The following is an 18314-nucleotide window of genomic DNA, read 5'->3' as shown; positions in this document are numbered from 1 at the left end:
CCGTGTCCGCGTGGGTTTCCTCCGGGTGCTCCGGTTTCCCCCACAGTCCAAAGACATGCAGGTTAGGTTAACTGGTGACTCTAAATTGACCGTAGGTGTGAATGTGAGTGTGAATGGTTGTCTGTGTCTATGTGTCAGCCCTGTGATGACCTGGCGACTTGTCCAGGGTGTACCCCGCCTTTCGCCCGTAGTCAGCTGGGATAGGCTCCAGCTTGCCTGCGACCCTGTAGAACAGGATAAAGCGGCTAGAGATAATGAGATGAGATATTTAACATTTACCATTTAAAGACACGCCCCCAAATCCTCTGGTTTTATTCTGTAGGGTTTTGATAGCATTCTTAAACAGAATGAGAACAAAAGAACCAAGGCGTTTAAAAAAATTAAAAAAACCTCGCAATCTTAACAAATGCATCTCAGGGAATAAAACAAGATAACTGAATTGAAAAGGAGTATAATGTGTCTCCTTTCATTACGTGTGAACTGTATCTACAAGCAAACGCCTAGTTTTTCAACTCTTATTTTCACCTCGAGCCTTCTACATTGTAAATGGTTGTTAAAATGGCTTAGTAATGCTTTCAGAAAAGGTCAGGCATAAACAAAGCCACAGAGACATACCAAAGAGAGGTGGTGCGGAGCCATGTAGGAACAGAATTAGCAAGTACCATGTCTTCAACAGAAATAACTCCGAGAGCCTGCCAGAGGACAATGAGCCCTCAAGCTGAGGATTTTTTTTCTCCTCCCTTCTTTTTGGAAATATTTCCTTGCCTTGTTTCTAGAAACTACAGCTACCACATCACTAAGTGTGTCCTAACTAAGCTGAGATTGCCTAAAGGAAGAAAAGATTTTATGAGAAAGTTAATGGTTTCGAGACTCACACTCCTTGATAAACAAGTAGGTGAGGGTGAGCATGACTGTGTGGCCGCTGTACAGGAAGTCACCACACATGATGTGGGAACCGGTGATGGACAGGCCAGCTCCGGAGATCAGCCGCAGAACTCGCTGTAGCTTTGCCTGCGAGTCTTCATAAAGCTGAGAGAGAAAGAGAGAGAAGGAAGGAAGGGGATGGGATGTAGGAAAACACAGAAAGAGGGATTTGAAGTGACCCAGATAAGGGAAGGGAGAGGAAGAGAAAGAAAGAAAAAGTGGCATGAAAGAGAGAAAGAGGTATACAGAAATAGAGAAGGGAAGAAAAAAGATAAAAGATGGAGAGAGAGAGAGAGAAGTAAATAAAAGGAATATATCAGTCGGGTGGTGAGAGAGTGAAGAAAATGGAAAAAGGCAGAGAGAAAGGTAGGCATTCAGAGAGATCAAGATAAGGAGGGAGAAAAAGAGAAAGAAGGGAAGGGAGAGAAGAGGAAGATGGCAAGATGGAAATGTAGAATGGTAGTGAGAATTAGAAAGAAAGTGTGAAAGTGAATGAAGGAGGAAGAGGGAAATGGGAAAGGAGAGCGAAAGTAGAGAAACGTGAGGGGTAAAAGAGGGGGGTTGGGATAGATAGATAGATAGATAGATAGATAGATAGATAGATAGATAGATAGATAGATATGAACAGACAGACAAAAGTGCTGTTTGTGTTTTATAATACAAAAGTCACTCAGGGAATGTTACAGCATTCCTTCAGCATTGTGTTGGATTTATTTATGATATTCCAGCCTTGAGCCATAGTGCAGGCCTGTGATGATGAGTTTTCATGCTGGGTGTTTACCTTTGGGGCACAGGTCATGTGTATGCCAGGTACGGGGAGCGTGGTGATGTACATGGTGATGCAACGATACAGGTACAAAGTGCCCATTAGGAAGAAGAACCTCCTGCCCAGGATGGCCCTACAACCACAGCACAGCAGATCTGATGATGTGAACTGTCACGCTTTTGGGTGGAAATCATACAAGTGGGTGTTTAATTTAATATAACAAGTGATGTGGACAATAAATGATCATCTCTGCCATGAAACAGAGATGTATCTGAGTGCTGTATAACACAGCTACTTTGGGGGAATAATGCTCCAAACATACAGTGTTGTTCTGTTATAGCACATCAAAACAAATCAGTTCATTTTCATTTCAAATTGGTGTTCAGCTTTGCAACACTGTGTTGCAGGAAGAGTAGTTAATTCTCCATCAGGCATGCATTGGACTGGTTTATCAATTTTTATTAGTTCCTCGCAGATAACACAAGTCATCTAGGATTTGTAATTACTCATTCTCAACACAAAACACATAAAACATCACACGAAGTGTAAAAAAAACAACACATATTGACAGGGTGGATTATAGTGGTGCTTGAAAGTTTATGAACCCTTTAGAATTTTCTATATTTCTGCATGAATATGACCAAAAGCATCATCAGATTTTCACACAAGTCTTAAAAGTAGATAAAGAGAACCCAGTTAAACAAATGAGACAAAAATATTATACTTGGTCATTTGCAAAAGTATGTGAACCTTTTAGCAGTTTAGCAGTTAATTTGAAGGTGAAATTAGAGTCAGGTGTTTTCAATCAGTGGGATGACGATCAGGTGTGAGTGGGCACCCTGTTTTATTTAAAGAACAGGGATCTATCAAAGTCTGATCTTCACAACCCACGTTTGTGGAAGTGTATCATGGCATGAACAAAGGAGATTTCTGAGGACCTCAGAAAAAGCATTGTTGATGCTCATCAGGCTGGAAAAGGTTACAAAACCATCTGTAAAGAGTTTGGACTCCGCCAATCCACAGTCAGACAGATTGTGTACAAATGGAAGAAATTCGAGACCATTGTTACCCTCCCCAGGAGTGGTCGACCAACAAAGATCACTCCAAGAGCAAGGCGTGTAATAGTCGGCGAGGTCACAAAGGACCCCAAGGTAACTTCTAAGCAACTGAAGGCCTCTCTCACATTGGCTAATGTTAATGTTCATGAGTCCACCATCAGGAGAACACTGAACAACAATGCTGTGCATGGCAGGGTTGCAAGGAGAAAGCCACTGCCCTCCAAAAAGAACATTGCTGCTCGGGGGCGTCATGGCTCAGGTGGTTAAGGCGCCATACCATGAATGCGGGCGACCCGGGTTCGATTCCGGCCCGAGGTCATTTCCCGATCCCTTCCCGTCTCTCTCTCTCCTGCTCATTTCCTGTCTCTACACTGTCCTATCCAATAAAGGTGCAAAAAGCCCCAAAAAATATCTTTAAAAAAAAAAAAAGAACATTGCTGCTCGTCTGCAGTTTGCTAAAGATCACGTGGACAAGCCAGAAGGCTATTGGAAAAATGTTTTGTGGACAGATGAGACCAAAATAGAACTTTTTGGTTTAAATGAGAAGTCTTATGTTTGGAGAAAGGAAAACATTGCATTCCAGCATAAGAACCTTATCCCATCTGTGAAACATGGTGGTGGTAGTATCATGGTTTGGGCCTGTTTTGCTGCATCTGGGCCAGGACGGCTTGCCATCATTGATGGAACAATGAATTCTGAATTATACCAGCGAATTCTAAAGGAAAATGTCAGGACATCTGTCCATGAACTGAATCTCAAGAGAAGGTGGGTCATGCAGCAAGACAACGACCCTAAGCACACAAGTCGTTCTACCAAAGAATGGTTAAAGAAGAATAAAGTTAATGTTTTGGAATGGCCAAGTCAAAGTACTGACCTTAATCCAATCGAAATGTTGTGGAAGGACCTGAAGCGAGCAGTTCATGTGAGGAAACCCACCAACATCCCAGAGTTGAAGCTGTTCTGTACGGAGGAATGGGCTAAAATTCCTCCAAGCCGGTGTGCAGGACTGATCAACAGTTAACGAAAACATTTAGTTGCAGTTATTGCTGCACAAGGGGGTCACACCAGATACTGAAAGCAAAGGTTCACATACTTTTGCCACTCACAGATATGTAATATTGGATCATTTTCCTCAATTAATAAATGACCAAGTATCATATTTTTGTCTCATTTATTTAACTGAGTTCTCTTTATCTACTTTTAGGACTTGAGTGAAAATCTGATGATGTTTTAGGTCCAATTTATGCAGAAATATAGAAAATTCGAAAAGGGATCACAAATTTTCAAGCACCACTGTATTTCAGGTATTTGTTAATGAAATAACAACATTAAAAGACTTCACTATTCCTGACCATGTCAATATTGTAGTTGGCTCAGCTTTGTTAATAAGTATAGCAGTAGTTATATGTTGGACTTTTTTGGATGTGAAAACATCTTTGCTTTTTTTGTTATAATATTTAATAAAAGGATCTGAATGATGGTGGTACAGCAGGTTGCATTATTGCCTCACAGCTCCAGGGTCCATAGTTTGATCCTGAGCTTGGGTGGGTGTGGCCTAAATCAGAGAGAGGGTTTTTTTTTTTTTAATAAACCTTTTTAGATGAACCCAACAACTGTGACTTTTTAGACACTGGAAAAACCTGACCCCCCCTTCCCCAGAAATAAATGCAATGTTTGGATTTGGTTTGTGAATTCTGGTCTCAAATAGTTTTAGAATCGGGTGTAAACAAACCACAGCTGTTCGATTCTCAATCCTCCCTGCTCTTTTCTTCCAGCAGGCATCACAGATCCATATAATTTACCCACAAATGTATTTATTTATTCTGCCCACTTCGCGCACGCTCTGTGTGTGTCTGCGTGCGCGCGCACGCGCAGGGGGTTAAATGCAAAGGAGAAACGTGACAATAATAAAGACTTGCTCTTCTTAATTTACCCACAAATGTATTTATTCCACTTAAAGTGTACGTCAAACCAGCTACCGGATTTGGGACACTACGACATCCTGAAATATTGAGTATTTGGCTTCAAACTTGGAAAAAAAAATTTGCGGCCCACTAAGCTGCGGCCCAGTGGTTGAGAAACACTGATTTAAACCACCGCAAACCTGACCAGGCACTTACTACTGATGCTGTATATGCAAATACAGCAAGATTTCTAAAAAATAAACAAAATCGTCAACTCTGCATTTGCTTTCATACTGAACACTTTATCTGTTCAGTACAAATAATGCATTTATATTTGAATACATCACTAGTGTGGCATTTCATATGTTCTCCCCATGTCTTTGTGGACTTCCTTCCACCTTCCAAAAGTCATGCTAGCAGGTGGATTGGCTACGTTGATACTGGCATTCCATCAAAGGTGTATTCATGCTTCTCGCCTTGTGTTTCAGGGATAGACTCCAGATCCAACCCAACCCGGACCAGAATAAAATACTAAAGATGAATGAATTAATGAATTAATGAATTCCTATGATGTTGCAGCCTATGGATGGTCCTATAGCTTATAGTTCTACCTCCTGCATTTTGTATTTACTGGAGGAAATCATAATGTCAGCAATCTACAATCCCAATTCCAAAAAAGTTGGGACACTGTGTAAAACATAAATAAAACAGAATGCTAAAAAAACTAATTTGGTTATTGGCAATAGATTGGTGATTGGGTATAAAAAGAGCATCCCAGAGAGGCAGAGTCTCTCAGAAGTAAAGATGGGGCGGGGTTCACCGCTCTGTGAAAGACTGCGTGGGCAAACAGTGCAATAATTTAAGAATAACGTTCCTCAGTGTAAAATTGCAAAGAATTTGGGGATCACATCATCTATGGTACATAATATCATTAAAAGATTCAGAGAATCTGGAGAAATCTCTGTATGCAAGAGACAAGGCTGAAAACTGACCCTGGATGCCTGTGATCTTCAGGCCCTCAGGAGACACTGCATTAAAAGCAGACACGTGTCTGTAGTGGAAATCACTGTATGGGCTCAGGAACACTTCAGAAAACTATGGACTGTAAAAACAGTTCATTACTGCATCCACAAATTCAAGTTAAAACCAGATAGAAACACCGCCGCCTTCTCTGAGCCCGAGCTCTTTTATGATAGACTGAGGCAAAGTAGAAAATTGTCCTGAGGTCTGACAAATCAAAAGTAGAAATTCTTTTTACAAATCATGGACACCACGTCCTCCAGGCTAAAGAGGAGAGGGACCATCCGGCTTATCAGTGCACAGATCAAAATCCAGCATCTGTGACGGTATGAGGATGCATCAATGCATTCAGTAAGACAATGCCAAACCACTTTCTGCGCATATTAAAACTACATGGCTCAATAGTAAAAGAGTCCAGGTGCTAAACTGGCCTGCCTGCAGTCCAGACCTGTCTCCCATTTAAAACATCTGACGCATTAATGAAGCACAAAATATGACAAAGGAGACCCCAAGCTGTTGAGCAACTGAAATTGTATATCAGGCAGGAATGGGACAACATTCCAAAACTAGAGCAATTGGTCTCCTCAGTTCCCAAACCTTTACAGAGTGTTGTTAAAAGTAGAGCTGAGGCAACACAGTGGTAAACATGCCCCTGTTCCAAATTCAAAACGAGCATATATTAAAAAAAAAATTCTCAGTTTCAACATTTGATATGTAGTCTTTGTACTATTTTCAATGAAATATAGGGTTTCTATGATTTGCAAGTTATCGCACACTATTTTTATTTACAATTTGCACAGCGTCCTAACTTTTTTTGAAAATGGGGTTGTACAGCAATCTAACAAGTGCTGTAGAACTTTTGACATTTAGTGTTGCATCTCAACATGAACCAGCTCTGGCGTTAACATGGTCTACAGTGGTGCTTGAAAGTTTGTGAACCCTTTAGAATTTTATATATTTCTGCATAAATATGACCAAAAACAACATCAGATTTTCACACAAGTCCTAAAAGTAGATAAAGGGAACCCAGTTAAACAAATGAGACAAAAATATTATACTTGGTCATTTATTTATTGAGGAAAATGATCCAGTATTACATATCTGTGAGTGGCAAAAGTATGTGAACCTTTGCTTTCAGTATCTGGTGTGACCCCCTTGTACAGCAATCACTGCAACTAAATGTTTCCGGTAACTGTTGATCAGTCCTGCACACTGGCTTGGAGGAATTTTAGCCCATTCCTCCATACAGAACAGCTTCAACTCTGGGATGTTGGTGGGTTTCCTCACATGAACTGCTCGCTTCAGGACCTTCCACAATATTTCAATTGGATTAAGGTCAGGACTTTGACTTGGCCATTCCAAAACATTAACTTTATTCTTCTTTAACCATTCTTTGGTAGAACGACTTGTGTGCTTAGGGTCGTTGTCTTGCCGCATGACCCACCTTCTCTTGAGATTCAGTTCATGGACAGATGTCCTGACATTTTCCTTTAGAATTCGCTGGTATAATTCAGAATTCATTGTTCCATCAATGATGGCAAGCCGTCCTGGCCCAGATGCAGCAAAACAGGCCCAAACCATGATACTACCACCACCATGTTTCACAGATGGGATAAGGTTCTTGTGCTGGAATGCAGTGTTTTCCTTTCTCCAAACATAATGCTTCTCATTTCAACAAAAAAGTTCTATTTTGGTCTCATCTGTCCACAAAACATTTTTCCAATAGCCTTCTGGCTTGTCCACATGATCTTTAGCAAAATGTTCTTTTTGGAGAGCAGTGGCTTTCTCCTTGCAACCCTGCCATGCACACCATTGTTGTTCAGTGTTCTCCTGATGGTGGACTCATGAACATTAACATTAGCCAATGTGAGAGAAGCCTTCAGTTGCTTAGAAGTTAACCTGGGGTCCTTTGTGACCTCGTCGACTATTACACGCCTTGCTCTTGGAGTGATCTTTGTTGGTCGACCACTCCTGGGGAGGGTAACAATGGTCTTGAATTTCCTCCATTTGTACACAGTCTATCTGACTGTAGATTGGTGGAGTCCAAACTCTTTAGAGATGGTTTTGTAACCTTTTCCAGCCTGATGAGCATCAACAACAATGCTTTTTCTGAGGTTCTCAGAAATCTCCTTTGTTTGTGCCATGATACACTTCCACAAACATGTGTTGTGAAGATCAGACTTTGATAGATCCCTGTTCTTTAAATAAAACAGGGTGCCCACTCACACCTGATTGTCATCCCATTGATTGAAAACACCTGACTCTAATTTCACCTTCAAATTGACTGCTAATCCTAGAGGTTCACATACTTTTGCCACTCACAGATATGTACCGGTAATATTGAATCATTTTCCTCAATAAATAAATGACCAAGTATAATATTTTTGTCTCATTTGTTTAACTGGGCTCTCTTTATCTACTTTTAGGACTTGTGTGAAAATCTGATGATGTTTTAGGTCATATTTATGCAGAAATATAGAAAATTCTAAAGGGCTCACAAACTTCCAAGCACCACTGTATGTGAAATGTGTTCTTCCTCCATACTGCGTAGTAAATATTACACAGCCGTAATGAAATTATAAAGTCAGTGTGAGCAGGCCATGTGGGCTGTAAAATAACTGATAATGTGATGAGACAGGCAAAAACCTTGCAACAGACTATAATTATATCATCCATTGAATTTCAAGACAAATACTATTCTGTACTTGGTAAAATGAAAAATTAAGGCTCCCAAGAGTACTGCCTGCATGTTCTTGTCTATCATGAAGCTTTTGTTTGTTTCATCCGACAATGGTAGAAATCTGACCTAAAATGATTTAGCACTAATAGAACCAGAGCAGACAGAGAAATGTAATTAGGGCCCCTTGAGACCATTCAAAGAAAATTACTTCCTACACTGATAACTCCTGGGCAATGAAATTAGCCTGTGCATACAGTTATATATTAAAAAGTTCCAAAAATAAAAATAAAAATCTAAAGTTGTGATTGCTTTTTATGTATTGTGCATGTATTGTACATGTAAGACAAAAATGTTGACTTTAATTGACTTTTCATGTATGTACATGTACTATGCTTGAACATCTCCCTTTTTAGTGTGCACACTTGCTTCTTAAAGCTGTACTGCCTTTCAGATTTTTCAAGTGTAGGTCATAAAAAGAATTTCCCCCCGACACCCAATTATTTTTGTTTAGTGGACTGAAAGCTACTGAATTCGAATCACAGACTTCCAAATTTATTTGTTTTTTTAATAGAACAATTAATGAATTTAAGGCCACGTGGCCCTGAATTCTCCGCTATTTTTTCCTGCTTCACCATGACCCAATTCAAGATACTACGTCATGCATCACATGGTGGGCTTTCCCCGTTCGCACAAGGCATTGTGGGATACAAATTTGAAACAGGAGAGAAAAATGGAGGACGTGAGTGTGCAAATGAAATGTGAAAGACCGACTACAGTAACGGAAAGCAAGGAGAAAAGACGTCATGTTGTGAAGGAAAGGAAACGCAGGACCAAACTAATAAATATCGGCGGTCAGCGAGCACCTCGGTGTGATCAGCTGTTCGTTTAGCGACAGAATGATGGAACTGTGCATGGTCAAAGGTAAACCTGTAGATGGCAGTAATGCAACACTGTGGATGCCAGCTGCCATAAAACCCAAAAGAAGAAGAAGGTAAACCTGCGCATGCGCACATGGACTTCTTCTGTCTGCTTGACTGCACGAAGCGAGCGATTTCATGCACATTATTAGCTTTAATCCCCTCAAATTAAATAACTTCCCAGCCACAGAATGGCCTGTTTTTTTGTAAGATATTACAGAAATAAACATATCACAATGACCAAATTTCAGAGGGAACTAAGTTTCACAGATTTATGAAATTGAAAGGCCGTCTAGCTTTAATTTTGCGGCAAAACCCAGTAGCCTTTATTATGCTTTCTTTTATTCATCTGAAAAGTGTTCTCTTACTGTATGTAATATGCTGCTCAGATACAAACTTTTTTTTCTGTAACATTTAATTTTGTGCTGGAAAACAGATGTTTGGACTCTAAAATGTTTTTGTACTGACTCGATAACGTAGAAGTCATAAAATAGAAATCTATAACAAAGTCTGTTTGAAAAAATCTTTTGTACAGTACTGTATATTGTTGATTTTATTACTTTGCCTTCAACTAATGGAAAGTGGTTTCAACAAACTTAATGCCTGCCCGTCAGTCGTATACATTTGCATTCCCAATGTTACTTTCCATGCAGCAGTAAATCACATTGCTGGTGCAAAATTAATCTATTTGTCTAGACACTACCCTGTATTCTGCATTTTTAAATAGAAACAGCCCAAATTTATGAAGGCAATCATGAACAACAAACAATACACGCATATTAGACATAAATGTGTCTGTATGGTGGCCTGTGATGGACTGGCATCCCATCCAGGATGTACTGCTGCTTTGTGTCTCGTGTTCAAGGGATTGGCTCCGGATCCAGATCCATGTCCAGGATAAAGTACTTACTGAAGATGAATGAATGTTATAAGTAAGTATCTAGAGGTGTTATACAAATTTGACAAGAACTCATTATCTCTTGGGGAGCCCATTGGAAGGCAGTGCCCTTAAACCACATGGGATATAGAAGCCATTGGGGGGTAAACCTGTGTACCCATTTGAATGGTGTTTTTACACCTATGCAAACTAGCAAACATAAGCTGAGCTCTGAGCTACTGAACATAGCTTACTATGATAGTTCTATGATTTGGCAGGCCGCTCACGGCAGTAGGTCTTGGACACAGGGTGTTGAGTCAATGTCATTATTAGAATATTAGGCCACACCCAGACAGTTGTGCTCAACAAAGATTAGCACAGATTAGCTAGTGTTTGAAACGTATTTTATTAGAGTCTTGATTTGGGATCATAGGAACGTTTTACACTATATCCCCTTGGACTTTAAGGTAGATATTGATTTATCTCCCCCTGGCACTGTCTAACATATCACACAAGACATCGAGTTTGTGAACATGCTCAGAAGGAACGTTAACTCCAGTGTTGTGTCTTTCCTTACCGATATCTATGGAAGAGCCATTGTATAGACCAAATCCCCACCAGCAGCATCCCGTTCACCTCGGTCACTGTGAAAGCCCACTTCACACGGTCCACATAGTCGAAGAACTTATCTGGCAGAGGCGGGCTGTTCTCTTTCGCTGGAACTCTCTCGTGCACCACTGTGATCATCACCGTAGTCAGGACCAGGTTAAATGCTGCATACACGAACGCAATCACCGTCTTCCACCACTCCATGGGTGGAGGCTTGCCCTTGCCATCAGGTACCGCGATCTTCACATAGTCTCGGTGTCTGCTCAAGCCCTTGCGTAGGCCACTGTTCTTCACTTCCTCTGCCACAGGACTGTGGACAGGGCATTGCGGGTGGACGTGTGGGTGGGCACCTGTGGGATGTCGCTCACACTGGTGGTCTGCTGACGCCATAAGAGCCCCCACACGCTACCCACTAATCACACACACACTGATCCACCAGGCTTAGCTGCTTCTCTGAGACTCGCCGGCGTTACAGCTGCAAATGAAAGGCTGCAGGGTTCGAGGTTTCAGGTGTGGCACTCCAACTGTAATGAAAGAAAAAATAAGCAGGAAACTTGATCTCATATGCCTCTAGAAAGCATTTAGTTATTTTTAGTAGGTATTAATAATCAATACGGGCTTTTTGCAGCCACAAATAAACAAGGCTCTCATATTGACAGGACAGCATATAGACATGCCTGTCAGTTATTGGAGATGTGTGTAATGTAATCCAATGCCAGAATGTTACCCTGCTGTCCATTTGGTTCGTTTCAACGTGATCAGAGGAAGCCTAATGGATAGAGAAGCAGCTTTAGGACCAAAAGGTCGCTGGTTCAATTCCCTGGACCAGCAGGAATGGCTGAAGTGCCCTTGAGCAAGGCACCAGAACCCTAATTGCTCTGGGTATGTTGTACATCGCTCTGGATTAGAGCGTCTGCCTAACGGCATTAACATAACGTAATTTAATGTAATGATCATTACTTTGGGGTCACCAGGATTCTGGAGGCCAAATAGCAAAAAAAAGAGCTATATAAAGATAGTTAACCTCTCTCAACATGCTGATTCGTGGTTAGTAGCCAGTCTCCCAAGTCTACTAAATAATTGTTTTCTAGGGACCGTAATCACAAAGCAGATCATTCCAGTTTCTAGAACGTTTTTGTGTTTTACCACACACACCAGAAGATCTGATGGAAATCTGGTCCCACGTGAGTGGTTTTGTTTTAAAATGCTTTGTGGATGCAGAGATCCTGGATGCTTTAACCCAAAGCCCAGACTGCCAGTAGAGACTGTGAGTGACTTTCTTTTTTGTGGCTGATTACTAGGTTTAATCTGCATCCATGAATCAAAAGATATTCACTGTGTTTTCTTGGACTTTGAATGACAAAGAGAAGTAAAAAAAAGAAACTTGAATAGACCTTGTCATCCTGCCATATATTTGGTTGTTTGATCAGATTTTTGCAAAGCAAGCTCATTTTATGGATTTTACTTCTCATCTAAAACAAATGTGCTGTGAGTAACATCTCAGGATATCTGATGTCTAATTGCCTCACCACAACCATTCAAATTGATTGAACAACAAGGAAGTTCTTACAGGATACAATTTAAACTATTAACCCAGGGCTTTTCAAAGTGTGGGGCGCGCCTCCCCTGGGGGGCGCCAGAGTTCTTCAGGGGGGGGCGCAACGTGAGGAAAAATAAACCAGAATAAGTTACTATTGCGGACATTTGGCGAACTTCAGCTAGCCTTTACCAGAGACAAAATGGATTGATTTTTAGTACCTAAAGCTACAGTGAGTGAGGAGACAGAGTCTGGGCCAAGCAAAAAACCAGACTCTCCAGGATTTCGCGATGTTGCGATTTGCAACTTCAACGCAAATTCAACCAATCCCCGCGAATTCAGGGCGGTGTTGCAATTATATCCAATCACCGCAACTTTCCCGCAAATTTGACCAATCGTTGGCGTCGTCTTGAGGTGACGTCGACAAACTACCTTCCGCCTTACTTCCGTGTACGTTAAAGAGAAGCAGCATGCACGCAGTGTTGCCAGATTGGGTGGTTTCAAGTGCATTTTGGCAGGTTTTGAACATATTTTGGACTGGAAAACGTCAGCAGTATCTGGCAACACTGTGTGCGAGTCAGTGTTTATAGAGAGCGTGCATGTGGCGTCACGAGGTCACGTGATATTCATTATCCGCCATTTTGGACGGCAAGGCCGCACATAGAACTTAGATGAACCCATTCTAATTATCAAGTGTATGGGAGTAGATCTTTCGAGGATGGTTATATCTTGTTCAGCATTTGGTGTAATCTTCTAATGCAGTACTCCTAGTACATCTGTTAAGTTGATTTTCAGATTGAATGATAGCTGCATACTTAGAAACTAGACAGTCTCTAACGTTTAAAATGGCTATGCCTAGCCCTACTACCCTGGCCTAGTCTATAACAATGTTTTATCTTTTTGGCTCATATATGCCTTTGAAAGGCCAATCCATAGTAGGGATGGCGAAAACTCAAAAAAAATCTTGACCGACCACCGAGCCTCATTAGCCGATTAAAGTCGGTTAACCTATGAGTTTAAACAGGGATGCAAACGGGCAGATGCACCTTTTTCACGGCTGAATCGTGCAGATCCAGGGGCGTTTTTAGGGGGGGCGTTGGAGTGTCTGAATAATTTCATCAGAGTAAATTCTGTATTAAAATTACTAAATAAGCAAATGCCTTACAGTCCATGAAAAATAGGAAGTATGAGAAGAAAACAGTAAATCAGAAAGCTGCCCACGTTTTCGCGGATTTCCTGTTTTTCAGACAAAAACATTTACAACCCTGTCATTATCTGGAACTGAGTTTAAATTTCGAACATTCATCTCATCTCATCTCATTATCTCTAGCCGCTTTATCCTTCTACAGGGTCGCAGGCAAGCTGGAGCCTATCCCAGCTGACTATGGGCGAAAGGCGGGGTACACCCTGGACAAGTCGCCAGGTCATCACAGGGCTGACACATAGACACAGACAACCATTCACACTCACATTCACACCTACGCTCAATTTAGAGTCACCAGTTAACCTAACCTGCATGTCTTTGGACTGTGGGGGAAACCGGAGCACCCGGAGGAAACCCACGCGGACACGGGGAGAACATGCAAACTCCGCACAGAAAGGCCCTCGCCGGCCCCGGGGCTCGAACCCAGGACCTTCTTGCTGTGAGGCGACAGCGCTAACCACTGCACCACCGTGCCGCCCACAATTTCGAACATTCTTTTTTTTTTAAAGATTTTTTTGGGGCTTTTTTCACCTTTATTGGATAGGACAGTGTAGAGACAGGAAATGAGAGGGAGAGACGAGGAGGGATCGAGAAATGACCTCAGGCCAGAATCGAACCCGCGTCCCCGGATTTATGGTATGGCGCCTTATCCACCTGAGCCACAATGCCCCCAAATTTTGAGCATTCTTAAAATAAAATGCCCTGCATAGTCTCTTTATGATAAACGTTTTAATGCCACTTACCCATGAGGTTATCAAGTAGACATTCTTCTTCGGAACCTTCCAGAGGTATAGTTGGTAACTTCATGTTGTGCTGTGAGGTTCTATGCACTTTAACTTTTGAACCAACAGGAGCATTTGGATAAGTAAAGCCTATTTTTCTGCATTTTTGTAGTTCTGGTAAGCTTTTATATTGGTAAAGTTGTTTATAGGACCATTTCTCAGTGTCTGTTTTTTTTAATCAATAGTTTTTCAGTAATAACTTAATATTTAACATATCACTCAATTTTAATCACAAAAAGAGAAAATCGCAACAATTTCTCGCAACTTTCACTTCCGCTCGCAATGTAATCGCAACAAAAACCTAAAAAACACTGCAACTTTCATCGCAATTTTTTGGAAAACCCCCGCAACATCAGACATTTTAGCCCGCAACAATCACAAAAAAGGCCCACGGAATCCTGGAGGGACTGAAAAAAGAAGGAAGTATGACCACGATTATTTAAAGTTTGGATTTTCATGGACTGGATCTGAAGATGCTCCACTGCCACAGTGTGTTGTCTGCCAAGAGGTGCTAGCTAACGATGCTATGAGATGTTTAAAATGTGTAAAACAAGATGTTTTAAAAAGCGCAGATGTTTAAAATGTGAAAAATAAAAAAATAAAAATGTGTACAGTACAACAACCATTTTTTAAAAATACGAATGGAACATTAAGTATAGCAACAACAAAAATTGTAAGGGGGGGAGCGCTGTTGTTTATTTGCTCTCTGAGGGGGGGCTGACTCTCCCACACTTTGAAAACCCCTGTATTAACCAATTTAACCAGCCATCTATGTCACCGCTTATCCTTTACAGGACCGCAGGCAAGCTGGGGCCTATCCCAGCTCACTATGGGCAAGAGGCAGGGTACACCCTGAACAAGTCGGCAGGTCATTGCAGGTCTGACACATAGAGACAACCATTCACATTCACACCTACGGTCAATTTAGAGCCACCAATTAGCCTAACCTGCATGTCTTTGGACTGTGGGGGAAACCAGAGCACCTGGAGGAAACCCACACAGACACGGAGAGAACATGCAAACTCCACACAGAAAGGCCCTTGTCGGCTGCTGGGCTTGAACCCAGAACCTTCTTGCTGTGAGGCGACAGTGCTAACCATTACCCCACCGTGCCACCTTTAACCAACCATGCATGTTTAATACTTTCTGCAAATCCATGTATTATCTATAATACAATGAGGTACATAGCTTTTCTTTCATAATTGGCTTACCTTGTTTTTCTTTAAAGTAACTGAGGAACATGTGGGAAAAGTTGTACCACAGTGCCACAGGCGTAGCTCAGAGTATCAGAGAAAATATTCCCAAAGTCTACCAGAACTCAGATCAGAACTCAAATCCCCAAAGTCTACCAGAACTCAGATCAGAACTCGGATCAGAGCAGTTCTACTCTGACAATGAAGAATACAAGACTGTAACCGCAGGGCCTGGATCCATACTGAACCTGATCACACATTCTGGAACTCTTTTTAAAGATGAAATATCAAATGGACCGAATTGAACAGAGCTTTTAAAATTAATATGACTCAACGGCATCTATTAGCAAAACATCTGCAAACAGTGGTACGAATTCCAAATTAGTTTCTGTGACCCAACTGATGAAAAAATAAAGGTCTAGTATCTGTGGCTTCTTAAATCAAGAATCCTTCTTCAGCTTGTCTATGTTGGCCAAGCCTTAAAGGATTTATGTGCACCAGAGTGTTTCTCTGTTGAGTGAACCAACCCCATCTGAAGAACCCTATAATCCTTGTGGTGGAACACACAATAAGACGCTAGTCTCTCTCAACACCCTTTCCCGGTTTAACAATGTTTCTTTCTAAACACATATTTAGTCAAGCTATTTTGAAATCCGCCTTTAAACTCTAAGCGACCTTGAATCCATCCAAATCTTAGGAGTACACAGTGGGGAGAATTGTTGTAGGAGTCTTTGTAGATCTTTTAATTGTTTTACAGTGCTGACTGACTGAAACCTTTTCTTTGAGGCTAGGAGTATCAAAGATGATACTGGATCATTATTGGATCCGATTTGACAAATGTTCCAATCTAATCCATTGATCCGTTTTATCCCTTAAATATAAGTGATGACTGATTTTTTTTTTTTTTTTAACGTAGACATACTGTGCAGCTAAAATGGATGTCAGAGTCAGATCAGTATCAGATCTCAGCTTAGACTCAGTGCTCTGGGGTAGGTTTCCCCAATAACGTAACACTTTAGGGCAAAAGGGCGAGTTGAGAGACTCTTAAGCAACGAACATTGTCCCTGTACATGGTTTTCTGAACTCACTCGTAAGAAATAGTCTTAAGAGCGTCTTTGATATAGGCATTAGTAGTTGCTAAAGGCATTTGTACTGTAGTTGCTAAAGGCATTAGTAGCTGCTAAATCCAGTTGATGAGGTCACATGGCATTAATTTTTAAACAAAAAACAATAAAATATAAAAAAGTGTTGAAATATTTTAATATACTGTATCATCGCTAAGCATGACATATATAATGTGCTAATTAATAATTGAAGCTATTTTACATTGTTGGACAATAATTAATTTTATTCCAAGTGTGTTTTTTAAATAAATTAACAAATGTTCACGTGAAAGAATGAACAAATAATAAGCTAAACAGTTAAGTAAAATATTTTCCCTGTGCCCGCTCATTTCACTGTCACCCAATCATGCAGTCAGGATTATTTCAACTGTTATCTGTTCTCCATTATACACTGAATAAAAATATAAACGCAGCGGTCCATATTTTATGAAATACAAATGTTCAGATAGAAATTCATTTTCATTTTTATTTTCTATGTGCCCGAGCCCACGGTGGTGTAGTGGTTAGCGCTGTCACCTCACAGCAAGAAGGTCCTGGGTTCGAGCCCCGGGGCTGGCGAGGGCCTTTCTGTGTGGAGTTTGCATGTTCTCCCCGTGTCCGCGTGGGTTTCCTCCAGGTGCTCCGGTTTCCCCCACAGTCCAAAGACATACAGGTTAGGTTAACTGGTGACTCTAAATTGACCGTAGGTGTGAATGTGAGTGTGAATGGTTGTCTGTGTCTATGTGTCAGCCCTGTGATGACCTGGCGACTTGTCCAGGGTGTACCCCGCCTTTTGCCCGTAGTCAGCTGGGATAGGCTCCAGCTTGCCTGCGACCCTGTAGAAGGATAAAGCGGCTAGAGATAATGATATGAGATGTGCCCGAGCCCAGTCCAGACGAGAACGTCGTCGCCCAGCAGTCAGGTCCAATCCTCGATGAGGTCTACGTGCATGGAGGCCAGCTTCTCTGAGTCGGTTTCTCACAGTTTGACTGATGACCCTGCGATTGTGTCTCCCCATGGTCTCATCTGCGGTCCGTGTTGCAGTCCGGCACCGATCACGCAGGTGGGTCAGACGGATATGCCGGTCTTGTGCTAGAGTGGTGACACGTGGCCTGCGTGCATGTGGCATGTTGTCTGTGGTGCCATGCTGCTGAAATCGTCGTCGGAGGCGGACTATCGTGGAATAGCACCCCCAATTGACGCCCTACAGCTCTGATGGACATTCCAGCCTGCAGCATGCCAATGGCTCGTTCCCGGTTGATTCTGGTCATCTGTGGCATCTTGACATTTGAACATTTTTGTCATTTTAGGGTGGCCTTTTATTGGCCCCACATAAAGGATGGTCATGACATGCATTACTCAGTGAAATTTTTGTCTGCAATGGTCACACCCAACTGGATCATGGATTATTTCAAGTCTGGGCACTGCTCAGAACTTGAGTAGAGGGACATTTTTTTTTTCAAAAAATGTTTACTGGTATGCTATACTATCATTTGATGTGGGCAGAAAAAAAAATCAGTATCGGATGTACAAAATAAATAAAATCTTTAGGTGCTGCGTTTATATTTTTGTTCAGTGTATATCCATTATTCCATGAAATCGAGTCGCACATGAGCTGATAGCTGACGAGGCACGGCTATCAGCTCTTTTTACTGAGTGGCTTTTTTATTGAGTGGAATAACTATTTTATTCTATCCACATTCACTGTCATCTCACAGCAAGAAGGTTCTGGGTTTGAGC

General features: G+C 41.5%; 1 protein-coding gene across 1 annotated transcript in view; it reads right to left on the bottom strand.

Annotated features, from left to right (window-relative positions):
• The window catches only part of sgms2a (sphingomyelin synthase 2a), a 47315-nt gene that overhangs the window by 15552 nt on the left and 13449 nt on the right, over positions 1–18314 (bottom strand). Inside the window, exons 2-4 of the mRNA XM_060926473.1 lie at positions 10724–11279; positions 1706–1823; positions 876–1029 (exon numbers count right to left, since the gene is read on the bottom strand). Coding sequence (XP_060782456.1) covers positions 876–1029; positions 1706–1823; positions 10724–11145 — 694 coding nt within the window. The 5' untranslated portion in view covers positions 11146–11279. The remainder of the gene's footprint in view (positions 1–875; positions 1030–1705; positions 1824–10723; positions 11280–18314) is intronic.

The sequence above is a fragment of the Neoarius graeffei genome, chromosome 7 (assembly GCF_027579695.1).
Source record: "Neoarius graeffei isolate fNeoGra1 chromosome 7, fNeoGra1.pri, whole genome shotgun sequence".
Taxonomy (NCBI): Eukaryota; Metazoa; Chordata; class Actinopteri; order Siluriformes; family Ariidae; genus Neoarius; species Neoarius graeffei.
This window is presented reverse-complemented; position numbering and strand designations above follow the sequence as displayed.